Genomic DNA, 23,442 nt, shown 5'->3' with positions numbered 1-23,442 from the left:
TTTCAGTGTGCACATTCCTGATGTCTCCTCTTCTCATAAGGATACTAGTTTTACTGAGTTAGGCCTTATGATATCACTTAACCTTAATTATCTCTTTGAAGGCCCAATCTCAAATATAGTCACATTGAGATTAAGACTTCAACAGAAGAATTTGCAAGGGAAAGAAAGAGGACACAAATCAGACCATAACACAAATATAACTGCAGAGCATGGTCTATAGTCTGAGGTTGATCTGACTACTACCCTGTTAGTTGTGGGAATATATGGTCTAATCCCAGTCTAAAGGTACCTGCCAAGGAGTCTCATGGTCTCATATATATTACCGAGCTTGATCCTCACAATAACACAGTGAGGCAAGGGGGTCCCTATCACTTCCTCATTTTCCACAGACACATTAATAGTTTCAGGAAGCAAAGATTCTGCTGAAGGCTGCACCCTTTTATTTAAAAAATGACATGAAAAGACAGGTCCACCAAATGAGGGCCTAAGACAAGAATGAAGAAAATGATCCAGAAAACAATGAATCCAAGTCAAGAGCGCAATCTTGTCCTAAAACCAGACGACAGGTATGTGGCAAGTCAAATAAAGGAAATAAGTAAGATACATATAGAAATGAGAGGGAAAGGTATAATACTCGGTGGGCTGCCCTGCAGGCAGACGCAGCGCGGCAAATTCGCAGCTGCCCACACAGCGTTCTGCCCCCATGAACCCGTCGGGTGTCCGCTAGCTACGGGAGGCAGCAGGCCGGCTTTAAGTTTGTCCTGCAGTTTGGCTCTCGCCTCGGGCTGCCTACGGCCTCACAGGGCTCCTTCCTGGGCAATCGGATGCAGGGGAAAAGGGAGGATGACAGCACCCCCAGCTGTCAGTCTGCGATCATAGCCAGCCATTGGTCCACTTGTCAGCCTGTGCTCCACAGCCATTGGCTTAATCTCCAGCCTGGAATTTTAACTGGCCCAATAGTCCTTAAAATTACCTTGAAAACTGTGTGTCAATATTTACTAAACCTGAGGAGATCCACACAGCCCATGACTTAGCAACCACACTCCTAGTCAAAGAGAAACATGCAGTGTTCATCGAGAGATGTGTAAGAACATTCATAATAACACTAATCAACATCATCCGTAGGATGGTTGGCTTGAGGTACATTCACATAGTGAAACACTCCACAACAAACACAATGAACAAACTACAACTATATGCAACAACATGAACTGGTCCCACAAACAAACCGTAGTCTAAGAAGCAAGACCAAAAAAAAATAAAAAATAAAAAAGAATGAATACAGTATGATTACATTTATATGACATTTAAAAAATATTTTTAAAAAAAGCAATGGTGTTTGAGGTCAGGCGAATAGTTACTTTCAGGCAAGGCAGGAAAGGACAGGAACTGGGTGGCATACAAGGGGCTTCTTGGTTGCTGATATATTCTGCTGTCAGAATGGGCCTGTTCATTTTGTCAAAACTCGCTGAGCTGAACTTTTACAACTGGTATACTTTTTTTAGGTAATGAGTAATATTTTAATAAAAGTTTAAAGAAAGTTTAATTTTAAAATGTGTATTAGTATAGTAAAATTTTTAAATATATTTTAAATTTTACACCTACAAGAAAAGCAAGCCTTTTTTCTCACATATGGATCTGAGAAAATCTTTTTTTAACAACTAAAGATGTCTTTTCAAGATTGCTCTATAAAGCACCCTGAATGCCAGCTGGTGACATCTTCATCACATGGCAGCAATAAAACTGTTAGTAAACACTGCAATCTTTAGAGAAAAAGAGTTTACAACAGATCCAATATAAAAATATGCTGTGGTCTAAATCTATTCTTGACTTGAGTGGGGCTTGTGTGTCCTTGCCTGAGTGATAAATCTGTTAAGAATTTTCAGCTCAAACTGGGTGCAGTGGTGTACCTATAATCCCACCAGCTCAGGAGTCTGAGGCAGCAGGATACCAAGTTCAAATCCAGCCTCCACAACTTAGCAAGGCACTAAGCTAGAGCTTGTTTCAAAATTAAAAAGAAAAAGTCTGGGGATGTGGCTCAGGGGTTGAGTACCCCTGCGTTCAATCCCTGGTATCCCTCCACCTCCAATCATAACACCGAGTTCCTCTATGCTTACCAAGGTTGGGCCTCCATATTATTTCTCTTGATAAACTGTACCTGCTACACCATTCTGGTCCCATACCTAACCCTCTCTGGTAAACTCCTTTTCACTATTCAAGTTCTACTTTAAAGTTACTTTCTGTCTGTAACCTGTCTCCCTACCACCTTTACCATCTGGCAATTTCTTCCTCACTTACGTTCTAAAATCACTTTATAAACACTTCTATTATGTTACCAATCAACCCATTTGCATGCCTGCTCTTTCTAGTGCTCCCCAAATGGCACTCTCCTCACAATTAAATTGAGTTGTTGAGAAAAAGAACCATACATTATAGGTAGTAAAGAATAGTGGTTAAGAGCAGAATTTCAAGCCAGACTGCTTGGTTAGGGATCCTACTGTACCAATTCCCAGCAATATGACCTTAAGAAAACTGTCTTTAAGCCTCAGTTTCCCCAAATGAAAAAAATCACAACTACTTCACAGAGGTATTATAAGGACTGCATAAAATAATGAAAACAACTTAGAAACATGCCAGCAAACTCTCAATAAATATTAGCTATTATTTTTGTTCAGCTTAAATTCCTGCTATTAAACAAAATGCCTAGCATGTAAATCGGCCATTTAATACATATCCACTAAAATAAAGGATATTTGATTTTAAAATGGTACAACTTTCAATTATACTACAATACTTGAATTTTTCCGAAAATCGTCAGAAATTTCTAAAATTCCTTGAAGGTTTCTGCTTTTTTATAACAACTATACTTTTTTATTTTAAGTTACTATATACACATTTTTCTCTTTTCTAAGACTATGGTAGCCTTTAAGTCTTGGAGAGGATCTCATTATTACTCATTACAAATATAATGAGCTTTATCAACTTGTTAATTCTATGGTCATTCCTTTTTTCTTTTCTACTAACTGAATTATTGATAAATTCTCTTTTTAAGAAGAATTTGAACTCTTTAAATTCTGTGTTTTATCTGGAACTGCCTAATATTTAACATAATTTTCCATCATAACATCAGTTAATGACAAATAATTTTTCATCTTATTTAATATGTTAAAAAGAGTAAACTCTATTTGAAGATCATCATGAACAACTGAAAATAACAAAAGCACTTCCAAATACTAATTTATTCCACAGACTGCTAAACATGAAAGATAACTCCAAAGATAGCCAAGAATTTAAATCCCTTCGTTTTACTGATGAGAAAATTAGAAACTAAAAAGGATTAGAGATATGACTGAGTCTAAAAATGTAAATACATTGACCCTCAGGCCTGTCCTCTTTTAGGGATATATTTGAATGCACCAAACTAGCAATGTTACCCACTTTGGGCGGAAACCATATTATTCTTATTCCTAACAGCGTTTACAAAACTAAGTTTGGCTGGTGTGGTAACAGAATAATATGAGCTCTACTATTAATCTATCATTAAGGTAGGAATCCTATCCTGGGTGAAGGAAGGAGGGGCAGAATCCAAAAGAAACAAAAGGGAAGGAGAAAAATTAGAAATAACCCAGATAGCTTTTAAGTCGTAGGTGGTTATTATTGAGATTACTATCGATATAGAAAGAGTTCATGTCTGCTTTATCTAAGGTTCTGGAGTATTCTCTGCCCCCTCACCTCTCATGATTCCCAATCTTTAAACTTTTAAGAAAATATTAGCAAATAATTATTTCAGCTCATCGTTTTTCATAGTGACAAACTTTCTTCCAGTAAAAACAAATAAAACAGAAGTGTTTAAAGAAAACAAAAGAATGAAGTCAAGTCTTAAAGACAATTTACAAAGTTAAAATAAAACACAGAAAAATATTTAAGTTAAAAGGCTATGGCCAGGGCCGGGCTCAGTCATGCATGCTGGTTAATCCCAGCGGCTCAGGAGGCTGAGGCAGAAGGATACCAGCCTTATCAACTCAGTGAGGCCCTATACTACTTACCAAGATACAATCCCAAAATAAAAAATTAAAAGGGCTAAGGATGTGGCTCAATGGTTAAGCACCCCTAAGTTCAATACTCAGTACAAAACAAACAAACAAACAATGTAGGAAATCACAATTCATTGCTGAATCTCAGAGCGTGATCACTGATGTGTAAAATTAACCAAAAGTCTATGTTCAAAAATGCCTATAGGATCAGGAAAATGTGAACACTAATTAGATATTTAATGAATTAGGCATTAATATTAAAATTTATGTTAGATCTGATAAAAATTAAAATTTTTCTTCTTAGATATATATACTTAGTATTTGTGGATAAAACATGTGAGATTTGTTTCAGTATAATCAAGGTGACTGGGAGAGAGAAGGTTAGAGATACAGTAAGACTGGCCAGGAGTTGGACTGCTAAAGTTAGGGGACAGGTATCTGAGAGTTCATTTTACTATACTTTTTACCTCTGAACTATGAAATTTTTCCCAATAAAAAGTCAAAATAGTGTCCAATGTGGTAGCGCACACCTGTAATCCAGCAAGATCTCAAGTTCAAGGTTAGCCTCAGAAACTGTCTTGAAATTAAAAAAAAAAAAAAAAAAAAAATTTTTTTAAGGTCTGGGGACGTAGCTCAATGGTAGAGTATCACTGAGTTCAATCCTGAGTACCGCAAAAATATTTAACAACCCTCACTACATAGTGGATATAATATAAAAGCATGAGCTCCATAATCTCAGAAATCTAGGTTTCAAATCGAGCAATTCATTTAACCTTTCTGAACTGATACTGATTCATTTATAACTGAAATATCACTATTATGGTACTACTAAATGGATTTAATAGATAACAAATATATATATAGATAGATAGATATTATATATATCTATATATATATAAAATATAGTACTGTCTTGGCCCAAAGTAGAAGTTTAATAAATTTAATCATCTTTCTTACTTTCTTCTACTACTCTTCTTTCATGAATTGCAGAGAAGTCCTCTGCCAATTGCTGACCCTTAATTCCCACTGCTGTATTCCACATCCATTTTTAATACTCATCAGTCTAATCTTTGTCTTTCCTCTGATTTTCTTCTCTTGGATTTTCTGTTATTTCTCCTTCACATATCTGCTTCTTTTTGACAAAGTAGTTTAAAATAGTGTTGTTAAGCACACAGGCTTTAGAGTTAATAGTTTTCAATTTTGGCTCTAACACTAGCTTTGAGACCCTGGGCAAATTACTTCAGCTTTAAAACCCGAGTCTCTTCATCTATACAGTAAGATAGTTACAGAACGTATTTTTTGAAGTTGTTATAAGGATAAGATGAGAAATTTCTCATAAAGCATTTGTCGCAGTGAGATGCTCCAGAAATACTATCAACTTCCTATTTATTTATATTAAGACTGGTTTCCTACAGATATGTCAGGCAGCAAACCGCTTCCCCCTCACAAGGAACTACTTCAGGACTCAGCATCCACCATGTGTGAGGTTCAAACTCATGGCTATCTCTCTATCTCTAACTTCACATACCACATGGCCATGACTTCAGTTCTCATGCTAGTTCATTTTTTAAAAACTGCATCCTCCGTGATACTATCAACTTGTAATTGCAAAAGAACAAATTAACAATAGCTAGTATGCCTATTTTAGGTATCACCTTTCTACTACTTCTGTGTCACTAAGTTTCATAACAAAGACTATATTAAATGGAATATATTACAGTAACCCATACAGAATTGTTCGGTTTATGGAAGTCCTTGGTGTGTACTATTGCTGACCAACACTGTACTTGGGGAAAGGATTTTAATGTCTGTACTTCTACAGAAAAAAAAAGTACTCTTGAATAGTTATGAAACCATGAACAAGAAAAACAAATACCATTACCAAAAAGAAGTTTCCACCACCCATTCCTATACCCACTATCTAATAATACTTTTATTCTTATCTGCATAAGAATAATCAAAATCTAAAATGGCAGTTTTATGTATACAAGGAACAAAAGAGTAATAATAGAGGCTTGCAAGCATCTCATAAAAGAACTTAAAGACTCAGAGGTGAATCAATGGTAACTGATATCCCATGCCCCACAGAGATAAGGTATCAAGTGAGATACCAAAGTAATTCTCTTGACCACATCTGTTAAATCTAATATCCTTTCTATGTTCACCAAAACCCAAAAAGTAAGGGTCCTTTACCATTGTCTATGATCAAAACTGCTAGTTCATTTATTTCTAGCACTTATGCAAATTATACAATACTTTCATACACACATTTTATTCTCATGACTCATAAAAATGTATGGTATTATATACATCTGTGTAATTATTTTATGTGAATATATGTGGTGCTAGGGATTGAATCCAGGGCCTTATGCATGCTAGGCAAGTGCCCTATCACTGAGCTACATCCTCAGCCCGTAATTTTACGTATGAGGAAACTAAGGACGAAGAAGGCCAAGTAGTTGTACATGATCATGTAATAAATAGTACAGACAAAACTGAAACAGATCTACTCAACCCTGTGTGCCAAGACGGACAAGCAATACCAGATAGCAACTGAAAAGAGTGCTATATCTAGTATTTATTAAAGGTAACTGATAAAGTGAGGCAATAGAAGATAGTTCCTTTATATATGGTAAAAATATGGTTAGACCAGTGGTTCTCAAACCTTTTGTTCTCAAGACCCCAATACAAACTTTAAATTATTGTGGACCCCCAAAGGGTTCATACATATGTGAATTATATTCGTAAATATTTCCCATATGAGAAATTTTAAATGATAGTGTTTATAAACATAAGAAAATACAAGCTTATAGTCCATTAGTAGTCAGGGTAATGAGGTCATCACACATCATTTAACTTCTGGAATACTCTACCCATATACTCGCAAGAGAATGATAGTGCTAAAGGCAGAAGTAGTATATTATGGCAAGTTTTGATTTGGTAAGCCTACCCTGAGAAAGATTTGAAATACAAAAGGGTGCCCCAACAACACTTTGAAAACCATTTAGTTAGACTGTAATAACTCTTTAATAGTGGCAATTCTTTTTTAAAGAGTTTAAGCCACAACTCATTAACTTAAAGTTCACTATTTCTTACTACTTGATTAAAAACAAAACAAAACCTTAAAAATGACTATTTTGATGTATTCCCTTTTAGCACTAGTTCTTTCTTCAGTATACTGTAGAATGTGCAAAGATGGTATTAAACATTTATTGAATAAAATGAATCTTTTCTGAAGTCTTTGTGAATTGAGGGACAGAAAACATCTTAAGGTAAAATTATCACCTCACTACTACAGTAAAGGCATAAACAATTAAGTATAAATACAGAAATCTAGTCATCTTAAACCATTCAAATGAATCAGACAAAAACAAAAACAAAAAACAAAACAAAACAAAAAAACTCTGTTCCAGATATGAAGTAAGGAACGGCAAAAATATAAACAAGAAAAATGATGAGAAAGCTAATACTTTAAGGTTATAGGTTATAATTGTTCAACTTTTTCCCAATTTCACGCTGGCCAAGTAAAAGAAAAACATCTTCAAAAGTTTAAATGATTTATTACTTGTATTTCTACATCTCAGTTTTTAATTATTTCATTCAAGTTTGAGCTTATTAAATGAAAATAAAATTTGTATCTGCATATTTGAAAGGTATCTCTACATTAGACTTATGGAAGGATAAGAAGCAGCCTGCAAAAATCACAAAAGAGTACTAAACAATGGTGCCTTACATTTTGCATAATTGCCTTCTCTTTCAAAATTTTAGATTTCTATTTCATTTGGTCTAAAAAATAATAACTTGCATGACTTGTTCAAGGATACATTAAACCAAAAAATCAACAGTAATTATAGAAAAAGTTTCCTTACCTTCTAACCCTACTTTCTGACGATAAGAGGCCGAGTTACTTTTAAGAAAAATCTTAAGAACACAGGTATTTTGTAAGCTCCAACAATTACTATCACTGAATCTAGTTCAATAAATTCTTATCAACTACCATGATTCTCAGGATTACTGAGTCCAAATTCTAACTCTGTAGTTACTAAAAATTATAGATAATTTACTCAATTATTTCACTTAAGAAATTTATTTAAAAATAGACTATAGTTTAGGTATACTGTATTTATGGGCTTTATTTCAGTCTAAGGCTATCAGGAATTTTCTCTTAACATTTTACTAATGTTAAAATAGCTAAAGTAAATTCAATTTGTGTAACCTACCACACAATTAGTACATAAAAGGATACACATTTTTTACTATAAACATTCAGTTAAATTCTTCCAAGAGTTTGCCACTCTGGTCCTGATTAAAATCTATAATGTTAAATAAACACTAATAAATCCAAATATTGAAATAGATATATCACCTATCCTAAATTTTACATAAAATAATAATATACTTAGAAATAGTGGAAACAAGTATGATTTTCAGTGCATTATAAAAATAATTATCAAAACAAATGAAATTAGCTTTATTATAATGGCTTACTTCAACCAAAGCACATTGCAGAGAAGTATAATCTTTGAATTATTTACTTGCATGATTAAGTAAACAATTTGCATGAGTGAAAGATTAAGAAGACTAGTGAGTTAGTATAATCTAGTAAGTATGAAAGACTATTAAGTGAAAAAGATAAAAAAAATAAGCACACAACAGAAACCCAATGAATTTTTTAGTAGATACTGATGTCTGCATGGAATAGTTGTTTCTAAGAACAAAATATAAGATATTTTCAAAATACAGATTCTTGTAGTCAGCTACTACATTGAAATAGTCTCCTTATTACAGCCAAACCCCCCCCCCCCCAAAAAAAAAAAAAAACAAAAAACGAAACAAAATAAAAAAATCAGGCACAATTGTAGCATATAGAGGTAGGATACAGAATTGATCCTAGAGAAACACCATTCGGGAACATACCTATGTCAAAAATTTCTGTTTAACTGCTATCTATCTTACCAAAGGCCCAAATAAATAAATAGGCTCTTAGTATAAAAGAATAAACTTCATTAGCTTATTTTTACCATGCAAATCACAGCATTTTAAAAGTACATAGCAACAAGAACTAATTATGCCAGGGAGTGGGAAATTTTCTAGCTGTTTTATCAAGTTAGGCAAATCAGAACTCAGATATTTCAGTACCCCACCCACCATCTCATCAGCTCCATTCTCCTTATAATACATGAAGAATTCATGGGCATAAATACCCAAAGTGCTGATTAGGAAGATAAAGAGAAATATGTTCTGAAGCATTCTGCTGATTTCACAAAAATGCATCAGACTAATGAAAACAAGTTCTATTGTTATTCCATATTAGTCCAGGGGGATGTATAAACTGTAGTTTATCAATATTGACTTCTCTGTGAAATTAAAAACCAAGGCTTCCAGAGTGTAGAGAAGGGTGCAATCACATCTGTGCTTCTGTGTGTGTGTGAGTGAGTACCTGTATGGTACCAGGACTGATCTGAGTCAGCAAGGTGCACTGCTCAAGACCTTTGTCATCATAATAGTCGTGGGCATGCATACAGGGGAGGAGGCACTTCTCTACAATATAGATTTTTTCAACAGTATTGGGTTACAATCATCAGCCTGTGTTTATGACAACTTTTAACCATTAAGCGGGTGGGGGGGATAAGTTCCACTCATTCTGTTTAAGAAATCCAAAAATACAGATGTTCTTTAAAAAGACTAAATTAAAAAACACATCATTTCAGTTAAATGACTAAGTTTACTTTGTAAAAATTTATCATTTAGGATTTTGGCAGTTTCTGTACAGACATTCACATATTATACTTCAGTAATAAGTTTATGCAGAAAAGAAATTCAGTATTTAAAGGGTTAACGCTCTTTTTTTATGATGTCCCAAGGTGATATTTTAAAGTGACCTGAAATGTGATGGAGTGAGCCTTTGACTTTCTATGGAAAAGAACGTTGCAGAAATAAGAATAGCAAAGGTCCTGTGGTGAGAGTAAGTACAGTTCTATGCTTGGAGAGTAAAATGAAGAGGCAAGACAGAAGGCATGAAGAGATGAAGAGGAAAAGAGAAGGAAGACAGGTCTAGCTAGAATGTGCAAGTAAAAAGTAAATGAGGAACGAGTTGGATTGACATATATTGTCTGCAGACATGTCCATGTTATATTTATAAGCCAATTTGCAGGGTCACATTTATATTACACTCCCATTTTATATTAAGGACACAGGGAAGGAGGGATGGAAAGGAAGGAAGAAAAAGGAAGAGAGAGGTACTCCTCAGTATATAAGTTTGTGTGTGTCTGACAGGTATAGACCTCAAACTTAACACTGGGTGTATCAGGGAGACAAAATTAAAATGGAGAAGTGATTTTTAACTACTAGTATTTTAACTACTCAGTAGTATTTGAATATCTGCAAGAAAATTGGCAAAAAAAAAGTTTAAAAAAAAATTCAAAACCCAGTATCTACCCAAAGAGATGGATAGAAGGAAGTTTATGGTACCATTATTTACATTAGTGAGGAAAAAGTAAAGGAAAAGAAAAAAAACCTCTCAACAATATAGTGGTTAACTTATGGTAGTACTGATCAATGCAATTCCATGTACCCATTAGAACAAAGGAAGTATACTTAGAAAATCCAAGATATGGTAAGGGGATGGGGAAACAAGATGCTAACACTGATATCGAGTATGATCTTGTTTTTGTAAATTAATAACAAATTATAATACATTTTAAGTGGAAGAACAGTTCTCAAATTTAATAGTTTTCTTTAAGAAAATGTATTACAGATTTTTATTATATATTTTCTAACTGCCTAACTAGTTAAAATGAGCTTATCACTCATTTGAAAGGGAAAAAAATTAATGTTTCACCAAGAAAATATCTGATAAATCTCTAGCAAAATGTTGACAAATGTAGGGTAATCAACAAAAATGTATCTGATTAGTTAAAAAGATATTTATTACACTCCCATTTTATATTAAGGACACAGGGAAGGAGGGATGGAAAGGAAGGAAGAAAAAGGAAGAGAGAGGTACTCCTCAGTATATAAGTTTGTGTGTGTCTGACAGGTATAGACCTCAAACTTAACACTGGGTGTATCGGGGAGACAAAATTAAAATGGAGAAGTGAAATAGGTCCACATTACTCCAAAGCTCTATCTACTCAAAGAGACAACCTAAGTATTTCTCTACAGCTTCAATCCAACAAAAGTTAAAAATAATTCTATAGTGCTGGCATTCTCTTCTTATCACCTGCAGTTTTACTCATCTGAAGGTAAATAATATTCATGCCTCATTTTTCCTTAGTCAAGTATAGTAAGTATGCAGTTTTATGCCAGTGTTATCAATTTGACAAGGATTTTGATGCTTCTCTGTAAAATGTCTGCAATAACCAGGTAGTTGGCTTTATGGTTTTCCAGTGAAGTGTGATGTGCTCTGATGCAAGCCAAAAAAAAAGTGTCAGTTTGTTCTCTGACTCTGAGTTAGGAATGAAGTGATTTTAACAACACATGTATCCTGGAGACATTGTTCTGAGAAAATGGAGACTGTGATAGGAAGAAATGATAGGTCTGTATCTAACTTTTAAACAAGGTAGTTTAATAGACGAAAACTCCAACTTGAAATGTTAGGTATTCTTACTGAACTGATTCAGAGTGCCTCAGCCTACTATAGGGAAGCTGATCAAGATGGAAAAAAGGCGGGTAGGGGGACAAGTTACACTTAACTAGATGGAGAGCTACATCCCCCTCTAACTTGTTTAGAAATGCCTGAGCCATACCAATCCTGTATATATTCTAAGAAGGTAAGCAAGATTATGAAGTTTGAATGTTTATTTTAGGGTGTTAGTTTTAGTTATATTTATGACGATAAAGTTGTAACCTGTTACTTTCCAACCTGAAGCAGAAGAACCTATGCAGGCTTCAAGAGGACTCTGAATTTCATGAAATTAAATAAAACTGTTTATGCATTTTTTTTTACTGCAGAAACTAGCCACAGCTTTCATTAGCTTTCCAAAAAACAAGGACTCTTCAAAAAAGATGAGAAGTACTTTCAATGTATATGCACAAATTCTCTCTTTTTTTCCTTTTTCTTTTTGCAGAACTAGGGATCCAACACAGGAGTGCTCTACCACTTGCTACACCTCTAGTACTTTTAAAATAATGAAACAGGTCTCCCTAAGTTGCACAGGTTGGCCTCAAACTTGAGATCCTCCTGCCTCAGCCTCCCTAGTCACTGGGATTACAGGTACATGTGGTAGCACCCCTACATATCCTCATTTTTATTAAGTATTTTAGCTTTTTTTATTTTTATTTTTTAATTTAAGAGCAGGGATCAGCGAGTCTTTTTAATAAAAGGCCAGATGGTAAATATTTTAAAATATGCTGGTGTATATAGTCTGTCACATTTTTGTAAATCAACTTTAAAGTTCAAAAACATAAAAGTCCATCTTAACTACGGCCTAATGGGATCTAGTCTGCATGAACTTTGGGAGTCTAGGACTTTTTCCCCCAAGAACTGAGAAATTCACTAAACCCCTCTACATTTCAAGTTTCTACATCTATAAAAGATGAGATACTATATCTCTCCTATACATATAAGTGAGAGTACAAGTACATGGTCAACCCACACAGTGCTTGAAATACATATACTTAACAAAATTATTACCCTGGCTTATCCAATAGATTGTTAGTAATATCTGTAAATCAATATTAAATGTTTGATCAAGCATGCACCTCCAATTCAATCTGCTCTCCAATGATCTACTTTAGCTATTTGCAGGAACAAACTGTGGCTTTCTGGGATAGCCAATACACCCATATATTACTGGTTAGAACTTAACATCCTCCTCAAAATTATCTTCTTCCCTCAATGTGTAAATCAAATTTCTAGAGCAAAGATTTATCAATTATTTTCCATTTAAACTGTTTTAAAAGCCTAAATCACAGTAATTCAAAGCAGCTTCAGGAAATCCAACTTGTAAGAAGTAAAACTAGCAACAAACCAGAGTACTGAGTCACAATACATTATAAGTTGTCTTCCCTTACCTCCAAGGAATATGTTCTAAGACCCCCCCCAGTTGATGTCTGAAACTACAGATAGTACTAAATCCTGATGTACTCTTTCTTCACAGATACAATGAAGTAATCCATGGATATTCTTAGCAGAGAGAATGATCTCTCTTCTTCCTATTTCTCACAAAACTTAAGTATATCCAAATACCATTATAATAAGCTTTAATAATTCCACGCTTTTCCTAGAAAAACTAACCAGTGTAAGAGCATGAACCACCTTATAACTACTTCACCTATACCATACTTACCACACTAGGCATGGTAGTCTGTAGTGGGCACTTAAAATGACTAATCTTGCAATTCCAATCATAAGAGATATAAAAACATATCTTCTGATGATAAGTACAAGAAAAAGCACAATAAAGCAAGCCTGGTGGCATGCACCTATAATCCCAGCTATTCAGGAGGCTGAGGTAGGAGGATTACAAATGCTAGAGGCCAGCCTTGGCAATTTAGTTGAGATCCTGTCTCAAAATAATAAAAAGGGTTAGGGTAGCTCAGTGGTGAAGCACCCTTTCTTTCAATTTCCAGTACAAAAGGAAAAAAAAAGCATAATAGATTTAAAATGAGCTACTATCTTACTATCTTACATATTACTCCAGGACAGCTAGATCAATACACAATGCCTGTTGTCTCTAGTATATCAAAGGATCAAAGTTAGTTACATTTTCTACCAACACTAGTAAGTAAAACTATGATGACTATAATTACTAAAGAATTTTAGTAGCTGTTTTAAAATATTTTCTAACCTAAGGCACCTTTTTGAGGTTGTCTACACACACACACACACACACACACACACACACACACACACACACACAGATAATGAAATAATGAAAAAACATGTAAATAATTCATTAACTTCAAAAATGCTTTTGTCAGTTTTTAGGGAATTTGCTTTAAAATTTTTGAGAAGACATTGATTACTAAAATCACCTTTTCCTCAAATGATCAATGAAGTAAAAAGCTCTAACTAACATTAAGAATAAACATTTTTGTTCCTCATTTCAGAAGACCAAGGAAGATATACATTGTGTACAATGTACAGACTATGAAGCTTTACAGACTGTGCCTAATTCAGTTATCTGAAATTAATGGCATATAGATTAATATAAAGATGCTACAGTTCCATCCCTCACTCTTAAAGGAGACAGTGGTCTTTCTTGTCTTCCAGTCACTAAGAATATTTGAAAATTTTTCATGAATTTATTTCAAAAACGTTTTCCAGAAGTAAAAGAACAAAATAATCAGTAATGACAAAACCAGTCATGCTCAGAAGACACTGGATGAAACTATAAAGTCAAGTTTTCCAAAAATGTATTCCATATTCATAAAATTCAAGTATAGTGTCAGTAAATAGATCTTCTGTAGATCAAAGAAGTAAGTACTTATATAGTTAACTAATGAAAAACTAAAGCAAAACATCCACCAAACTCAAGCAAAAAAGCAGTCACCATCTATATACTATCACAACATGACAGAAAAGTGGAAATATTAAGAGATTTTTTGGTTTTAAGTTTCTGGCAGAAATGATTTTTTAAAATTCAGCATTATAGAAACACTGTCTTTTAAAATAAAATTGATCAATGAAAATCCTTTCAAAGATATAATGGTTAAAGAGGGGTTAAAAACAATCAAACCTTCTTATCTATTAGCTCTCCCCAGTTACTCCTCCAAGAAGGGTCCACTCCAGGCCAGGCCAGTGCCAGCAGTCAAATGGGCAAGTAAGTGGGGACTGTCAACTACCTGCAGGGGCTCACACGCTCCCTCCACCTGCAAGGCTACTACAGTTCCCTTCTCACCCTACTGTTAACTGCCAGGAACGCAGACCTGGTATAGACCTCAGTCAACTCCTAACAGAAGTCAAAAAAATCAAATCTGTGAAATCTTCCATTTTTTTACCGTTAGCAATTAAAAATCAAAACAGAGAACAGTGCAGGCTAAATAACAAGTATGTACAAACTGCATTTGACCTTCCAGTTAACAACTGAAGCTAAATGCAGGGAAAGAATACAAACAGAAGCATCAGAAAGAATCTCAAATATGTGACTCCTAAAACCCCAAAAAGCCCTCCTCACCCCAGGACTAATAACTCAGATTTCACAATGAAGACAAGTTCTACCCATACTAAAGAATACCAGCAGTAATCTTTTCCCCTAGAAGATGAATTTTGAGGTTTTTTTCCAATAATACTGCTTAAATATACTATTTTAGTATACATTTTTTTCCCCAAAGAATCATTTCCTATACTGGTGTCTTTTTAAAAAAAAAAAAAAATTTTTAATTGTAGATGGACACAATACCTTTATTTTATTTTTTTTTTAACGTGGTGCTGAGGATCAAACCCAGTGCCTCACAGGTTCGAGTGCCTCATGGGTTCGAGGCAGCGCTCTACTGCTGAGTCCCAGCCCCAGCCCCTAGCATACATTTAAAGGAAAAAAAAAAAAAAATCAAAACAATTATCACTGACATAATTAACAAAGTTTTTATAAACCAATGTGTTAGTGCAAAATGAAGTGTCAATCAGCTGGGTCCTTAGGAAGCAACTACTTGAGCCACTTTAGCATCACTAGGTGAGACAGCAGGAACTGGCAGTTCTGAAAGAACATTTCAATTTAGCAACGTTAAAAAGGAACAACAAAAGAGGGAGAAGTGACAATAATATTAACTGGCAAGATATTTCTGTTTTGTAATGATTAAAAGTGCTGAAGGACTCAAGACTCAATACAATTTTCTTTACTGCTTTAGCTCTACTAAGAAGATTAGATGGCTAAAATGGATAAACTAGCAAGACCTTCTATTTGGAAATACAATCTGCTGGATTAAAAAAAAAATGCTATGTGGAGCAGCACTCAAAGATTTAATCTTATGCTTTAACTTTAAAAGGATCCTCTCAAAATTTCCAATTTAAGGGAAAAATAAGCTTTATAGTCAGAGTTCTCAGTTAAATTGGAAAGATACCCCACATATATTATATTGATAGCATTTTTTTTAAAAAGTCCTTAAGAACAATGCAGTGTAATTTTTTATAAGGCAACCTGACTTCTTCAGAGCTGGATTTCACCACCTGACAGCTGTGTGACTTTATGTAGGCTACTAAACTACTCTGAGCTTCACACCCTCATCTATAAAACAAGATGAACACTAGGCTACTTTAATTTCCATAGTGAGAATTGTGATACATCTTAGGTGTACTGTAATTTATTCTCTTATCTTCAATCAGCCCCACATCACCAGTTTAATACACTTCTTGCAGAGCAGATATACAAAAAGAAAAAGCCTTTTTCAACACTATAGTTCTATTTTTCTTTTAATAAGCAAAAACCAATTTCCTGGTTACTTCAACCCCATCAATCCTACTCTACCTTAAATCTTAAGTATAGGTAACTCAACTCTCACTAGTCTCTAAACTCCATGAGGGCTGAGGCTATTTCTGTTTAGTATTAAAGCCCTAGCACCTAGAATAATAAGCATATAGCAGGTGTCCAATAAATACCTGCAGACTGAGTGATGCATTTTGTGCAGTATTTACTGATTGATCAATGAGATGCCCTCTTAAAAAAAGAGCACAGGTGTGTATATTTTCAGAAATGATCATTTAATGCAGAAGGTTTAAAGTTAAAATAGCAAACTTTCGTTGTACTTTGGCGTGTATGTGTGTGTGGTACTGAGAATTTAACCTGGGGCACTCTATGGCTGACTCCACTTTTTTTTTTTAATCCTTTCTGTTGGGGTGGAGAGTGGGAGAGGGAAAAAGACAAGGTCTTACTAAGTTGGTGAGGGTCTCCCTAAACTGTGCAGGGTGTCCTGGAACATGTGATACTCTTGCCTCAGTCTCCTAGTTGCTGGGATTACAGGTGTGCACCACGACACCTGGTGATGCCCTGTTTTCTTTGAAATCTTTCTGTATACAGTAAATGAAAGACAATTTTGCCATACTTAAAATAAACAGTAATCCTGTTCAATGATAAAGTTCCTTCAAAGTAATGTAACTCTTACTCATCATTTCTTTCAGATTTAATTGCATTCCAAATCTACATTTTAAAAAATTCTAAAATAATATGCAACCTCACCACCAATGACTATTCTGTAAATAAGCCCCAAATAATAAAAACCAAGTCAAATTTTATCACCTGAAGGCTCTCCAGAAAACATCAGTATTACAGTTGTAATTATAAAACCTGTAACAAGTTTTTCTCATTACTTTCTCAGCAATACACTGCTATAAATAAACATCCCATTGCTTAAACACCCGTTTATAATTCAGTCACTTATGTTCCACAACTTAAAAGTAGGTTTCATAAAGTATGATCTATTTCACAAAACCAGAAAGCAAACCAATGAAGGACAAGTTCGCCATACTCTGCAAATCTATAGGAAAATTTCCATCATAAATGTCTAGCACCCAACAATTTGGTCACTCTGTGCTATTAGCCTAAACAAGTCTGCTAATACACAAGTCAAGAATCCATTCCAAATTCACAACATTTCTGGATTATCTGGTTTGAGACTATGGCAGGAAACTAGTGATCCAGAAATATTCAGCCTCATCTCAGGGCCATTAGGTAATGCTACAACAATACTGATATAATTTCCTAATAAAGAGTAAAATCCAAAAGGCTCAAACATTTCAGGAAACACAAAATTAAGGGATAATACAAAGAGAAATACAGAATTCAGCTCTTTTAAAAGAAAGCCACGTATGCTCCTTCCCACTCTAACCACAAACTTTCCCGGACCAAAGTGGATAAAGCCTATAGTCCTACAAAACTTTCTTTTCCCTTCCACTTCTTCTGTGATAGTAAAAGAAACTCATACATTAACCAAAACAGTATATTACTTAAAAATAAGTTGTTACCTGCAGGAGTACTTCAAAAAATTTAAGTCACTACATCATTAAAATACTATCTGAAGGGTGACTTCGAGTATTCAGTGAGGAACTTACAACTATACAGTAGCCACTTGAGGGGCATATTCTGGGTCAGCTACCCCCAAAGGGAAGATGAGAGCAATACAAAATGCATGGATCGGCACACTAGGTACAGGCTCCCAACTCCCTTCCAATTTGCTGCGGAAAGCATTCCCTTGCTAGGGCTACGCTACTACCTCTGCCCTCAAAGCTGCCAAAGCACCAAAGCAAAAGTGGTTGGACAGGGCAAAATAGAACCGACCTGAGCTAAAAGCACACCCCGCATGCCTGTCCTGAGTGCAGGAACAATTTCTCAACGTGGCCCAGGGGTTGCTGCAAAGCCCTTCATGCAGCAAGCAGCCACAGGAAGTTTCTCAAAAGTCCCAGAGGCGACTTCTGGGGATATATAACTATCAATACACTTCCATTATCGGTGCGCTGCTTGCAAGAAGCCGATCCTGCCTGGCTGACAGCACCGGAGTGCCCAGGAACACAGGAAAGGTCTGGAGCTCGTGCAAGCGCCGATCGGGGGCAACGTGCCCACTACTGGCCTCTGCCCAGGTCCCTGCCCTCCGGAAGCAGGGGCCGGGGGTACAAACACGCCTCTGCCCTTGACTCCCCGCAGCAGCAGCGCCGCCCGGGCCCGACCCCGCGGGTGGCCGGCCTCCCTCACCTGATCTTGTAATTGGGCAGCGTGTGCTTGCGCTTGATGATTTTCTTGAGCTGGTTGACGATGATGGAGGTGAGCTGGGGCATGGGCCGCCCTTCGAACTGGGAGCGCACCTCGAAGTCGATCAGCGGGTCCTCCACGAAGGAGAAGAACCAGTGGGTGAAGGGCACGCGGGTGAGGACGAAGCGCAGCCTCCCCACCACTCGGGACAGTTTGACGAACAGGTAGGCGGACTTGCCGAAGACCAGGTCCACGTCGATGGCCAGGTGGAAGCCCCCGTTGTACTCCACCTCCGCCTCGAAGGCCAGCTCCTCGGGGCAGGCGGCGGGCAGCGCCTCCCCCTCGGGGCCGTCGGGCTCCCCGGTGGCCGAGGGCACCACGGGCCGCACGAGCCGGATGGTCTTGATGAAGGGCACCGTCTCGCCCAGGAACACGTCCCGCAGGCTCAGCCCCTCCAGCAGGCGCCCCGCCGTCTTGGTCTGCAGCAGCTCCTCGAACTCCACCTTGATCTTCTTGGTGACCCAGCGGCGGGTCAGCGCGGTGTCCCGCAGCTCCCGGAACAGGAACAGGATGGTGGCGTTGAGAAAGTAGCAGGTCTCCCGCGTCGGCGGGGCGGGGGCCTCGGGGGCCGGGGTCGCGCCGCCCTCGGGCGCCCCGCAGGAGGGCTCCTCAGCCCCGCCGCCGCCATAGAGGTACTCCCGCAGGGACAGGCCCGGCACCGGCTTGATGTAGCGGACGCCGTCGCCCGCGCGGGCCGCCTCGTCCGCCGGGGGCTCGGGCTGCCTGCGGTACAGCAGCAGGAACTGGGTGAGCAGCGTGAGGAAGGAGCCCAGCACGGCCGACGCCAGGATCATGAGCAGCAGCCCCATCCCGCCCCCGCCGCCGCCCCGGCCGCCGGGACCCCTGCTCCCGCGCCCACAGCGCCGCTTTCTTCACGCCGCCGCCCCCGCTGCCTCCATCTTGAGGACATGGGGCGGCGGGGTCGGGGCGAGTGGCTCCCTGGGCCTCGTCCGGGACTTGGGCCCGCGCGCTGCGGCGCCGGAGCCTGCAGCGGCCCGCGCCTCCTCAGACTCTCCGGGGGCGGCCGGTGCTGCGGCGGCGGCGGCGGCGGCGGCGGTGGCGGGGCGAGGGCGGGAGGAGGCGGGGACGGCGCCTCCTCCAGGCCTCCGCTCATTGGGCGAGCGGCGCGTGACGTCGGGCGTGCTCGCTCCCGGCAGCGTCGCCTGCCAGTCGGCGTCAGGCGCGCGGACGCGGGTCCTTCACCTCTGGAGCGCCTTTCCAGCCCCGCCCCCCACGCCCACATTCCATTCCACGCCGCGCGGGCCGCGACCCACGTGGCTGTCACTTCAGGAGTCGCGGCCGGATCTGAGAGGGTAACTGAGGGCACACCTTAGAGGCCGCGAGGTCCGGCGGAGGTGGCTCGTCGCGGTCATCCCGTTATCTCCCAGCGCGCCCATCCCCCTCTGGCCACTGCCCCTGCCTGCTACCTCTGCCGCAGCGTCGTTCCCGCAGTGTGGACCTTCCGCTCGCCGCCACCCCCCTCTCCCCGCGCCGACAGCTGAGCTGGCGGCGGCGGCGGTGGCGGCGGCTTTCCCTGCAGATCCCTGCTGCAGAAGTCCTGAGCAGGCCGTTCGGACTCTGCCCAAACCGACTAGAGGACTGACTGTCTCAGAGACCGCCATCGCTGGCCAGCCATCCGAGGGGCAGTAGCCCCGCGCGCGACGGGTGGGCCCTGGGAAGAAGAGACAAAGGCAAAGGACCACCTTTCCCACCTGAACTTTAAATGAGAGCGGACAGGAGGATGACCGAAATGCATCTGCCAGGTGATTGGAAGATGAATTAGTGACTGTCGAGTTCTCGTTGAACCCCTGTGTGTATCACCACCCAGAGTCCGTCTCCGAGGCAGTTATCGTGAGCCCTCACCCATTTTACAGATGTGAATCGGCACAGAGTCTAAGGAGGTTGCGTAGTGGATCTTGGTTTATCTAACATGAAACCCTAAGTTTTTGGTCACTACTCTGTACCATAACACCAAGATTGCTAGCGTTGTAAGCGAGCTGATCAGTTCGCTGTTGCACCAGAAGGTAGAGTTGTAGGAGGGGTGTCAGCAAAAACAGAATTTTGTCCCACACAGCATCTCCACCAAATGAAGCCAGGTTGCTTAGCAACCAGTGTTACTCCTTTGATCTCTAAGTTGTTGCATCATAAATGCTTATGTCCCTCCATCCACGTGGACACCACAACACCTCTAATCCTACAGAGGCCACATATTCTATACTAAAAATCAGGCAGATTCAGGTTGGCCCTAAGGCACCAAAGCAGCACTCCTATTTAACCCTTAAAAATCTTCAGGCCACATGTATAACTAATTAGAATAAATATAATTTTTTTTAAAAAATCAAAAATTCTTCAGGCCAAGAATTCTCTTGACTCCAGGTGATTCTAGAACAAAATCAGAATTCTGACCCAACTAGGGCAAGTATGAAATTTTGGAAGCAGTCTGATCTCACCTTATCTATTCATGCCCAAGTCAGAGACCAGAATGGCTCTATTACTTAGGAAGACATAAGACAAGTGTGTGCTCAGGAACCAGGCTCAAAACCTTGCTGAGATTTCTGGAAGCTTCAGGCAACTTCTGTTCTCATCATCACCCTCTGCTTCTGGGCTGCTGTCTTAGAAATGTACACCCTGTCTCAATTTCAGAAACCTTATGAATAACGCTCATGCACCATTGTAAATGTTACAGAAGCCAGAAGTAGAGTGGGGAGAAGGAATGCTTCATATCAGTGACACATGAAAACCTCCAACTCTATGTTTACCCCTCCTGGATCTAAAAGTATCCTTCACCTACCCTCCTCCCCACAAGAAAAGGTGGGAGACTTCATGGTCCTCAGTCTCACACTCCATCTTGCAGACTCCTCTTCTTCCCTTCTCCCACCTCTGCCTTATTCCTCCAAATACTTCTGGGTACCCCAAATCATCTCAAACCGTTATTCAGTCATTCAATCCCTAGCAACACTTGTCCCTGAGGGGCACATGAAGGAGTTCAGCAAACCTCTTGGGGAAGATAAAAGAAAAATATTCCCTTGTGTTAAAAATGGTTACCATTTATTGAGCACCAATAGTAACAATACAGAGAATTAACATGTGCCAGGCACAATCTTAAGCACTTTGTGATTTAAAAATACTTAACTATTTTTAAAAATATTTGAAAATCAAAATGTTAATGAGCTTTTATACAGTCAAATGTATTTGATATTTAAATTAGGTGGTAACGAGCATGATAATTTTGGTGTTAACATACCCTTTATTTTATGAAATGGATGTGCTAACAGAAGCTTAGTGTTTTTAGTACTATTCTTTGGAAGAATATAAATACAGCTCCCCCTTCTTGTTTTTAAATATTCATGCTGGTTCATAGAAATTCTAAAGTCTGAGAGCCACTGACCTTGGCTTTGAAAATCTATGATTCTGAGTAGATTTTTGAAGAAAGGAGTTGTACTGCAGACCCCTTAATGTGCTTTAAATGTCATCATTGAAATTAAGCCGCCCCAACAGCCTTCACAGAAAGTATCCATTTCAAAGGCAAAGACAGTTGAATACTGAAAGACAGGTTTTGTGTAAGACTCAAAATCCCACCAACCACAGAGAGACTTAGTGCTGCTAAGCTCTGACTCCTTCCTGGTGCCCACCAAATAGAAAGCCAAAGCATATGAGAGTGGGGAGTTCGTGAGTACATGAAGCCAATTTTATTAAAGCCATATAAAATAATGCAAATATAGCAACATGGGGGGAGGCATAGAGAAGTTTAGAGTGTTAGCTAACAAATGACACGTCAACTCATCCTGTGAAATGTGAGGATATCAATTCAACAACTATTTTCTGAGCATCCAACCTGTGTCAGCCTCTGGAGGTACTGAGTGAACAGGATCAAGTCCTTGCCCTCAGGGGCGCCAGGCCCCTGTGTGCTTGCCAGGTGAAAGCAAACATGGCAACATAACTCTGATGATAAAAGATCATTTTTGCGATAGCAGAGCCTGCTGGTTCATGGGCAGGGACAGTTGACTACAGGGAACAGAAACTGCCTCTGGCTAACTTAACTGAAATTGGATTCATGTTAAGGATACTGGACTCTCTCCAGGAACTCAACTGCAAGATGTTCAGCTGGGGCACTCAGAAACCCTGGAATGAGAGGGCTGTTTCTCTCTCTCTCTCTCTCTCTCTCTCTCTCTCTCTCTCTCTCTCATTTCACATGCCCCAACCCAATCCAGTATCTTGTGCCTACAGCTTTCTGTAGGTCTGCCATTTTCTTGCACATGGCTCTTGATTTCTGCTCCTCCTATGGCCTCCTCATGTAGCAACTTGGAAAGCACCAGCTCTGCACCCAATCGAGAGGGTCACATATATCCAGTGCCCCATGTGGCCTGCTAGCTCAATCTCAAGTGCTGGAAGAGTGCCACCTGGCTACACCAATCCAGCCATTTATGCCCAAGGACTTGCTGCTTTTGTACTGCTGGGTAGGTGAAGCAACTTCTCCAAAAAGAGGGATTGAGAAAATGTGGTGGGCAATTCTAGTTTGATATAGGGGATGATGAGAGATGAAGGCTGGCTAGGAAAAGTGAGAAGTTCCCTGGGGCAAACGGAATTTGAGGATGAGACAGGTGATCTAATCAGAAGGAGGCCAAAGCTCAGAAACTGGAATTCCAACAGAACCTAGAGAAATAGCGGGATAAGTGAGAGGGTGGCATGAGTAGGGCTGGTGCAGAGTGGAGGGAAAAAAGGGGGGG

At 39.0% G+C, this 23,442-nt stretch overlaps 1 protein-coding gene across 1 annotated transcript in view; it reads right to left on the bottom strand.

Annotated features, from left to right (window-relative positions):
* The window catches only part of PDZD8 (PDZ domain containing 8), a 75,264-nt gene extending 55,480 nt beyond the window's left edge, over positions 1-19,784 (bottom strand). The window contains exon 1 of the mRNA XM_079138746.1: positions 18,659-19,784. Coding sequence (XP_078994872.1) covers positions 18,659-19,524 — 866 coding nt within the window. The 5' untranslated portion in view covers positions 19,525-19,784. The remainder of the gene's footprint in view (positions 1-18,658) is intronic.
* Between the last annotated feature and the right edge of the window lie 3,658 nt (positions 19,785-23,442).

Source organism: Sciurus vulgaris (genome assembly GCF_902686455.1).
Source record: "Sciurus vulgaris genome assembly, chromosome: 4".
NCBI classification, from domain to species: domain Eukaryota; kingdom Metazoa; phylum Chordata; class Mammalia; order Rodentia; family Sciuridae; genus Sciurus; species Sciurus vulgaris.
The sequence above is the reverse complement of the archived record's forward strand: the minus strand, read 5'-3'. Positions and strand labels throughout refer to the sequence as shown.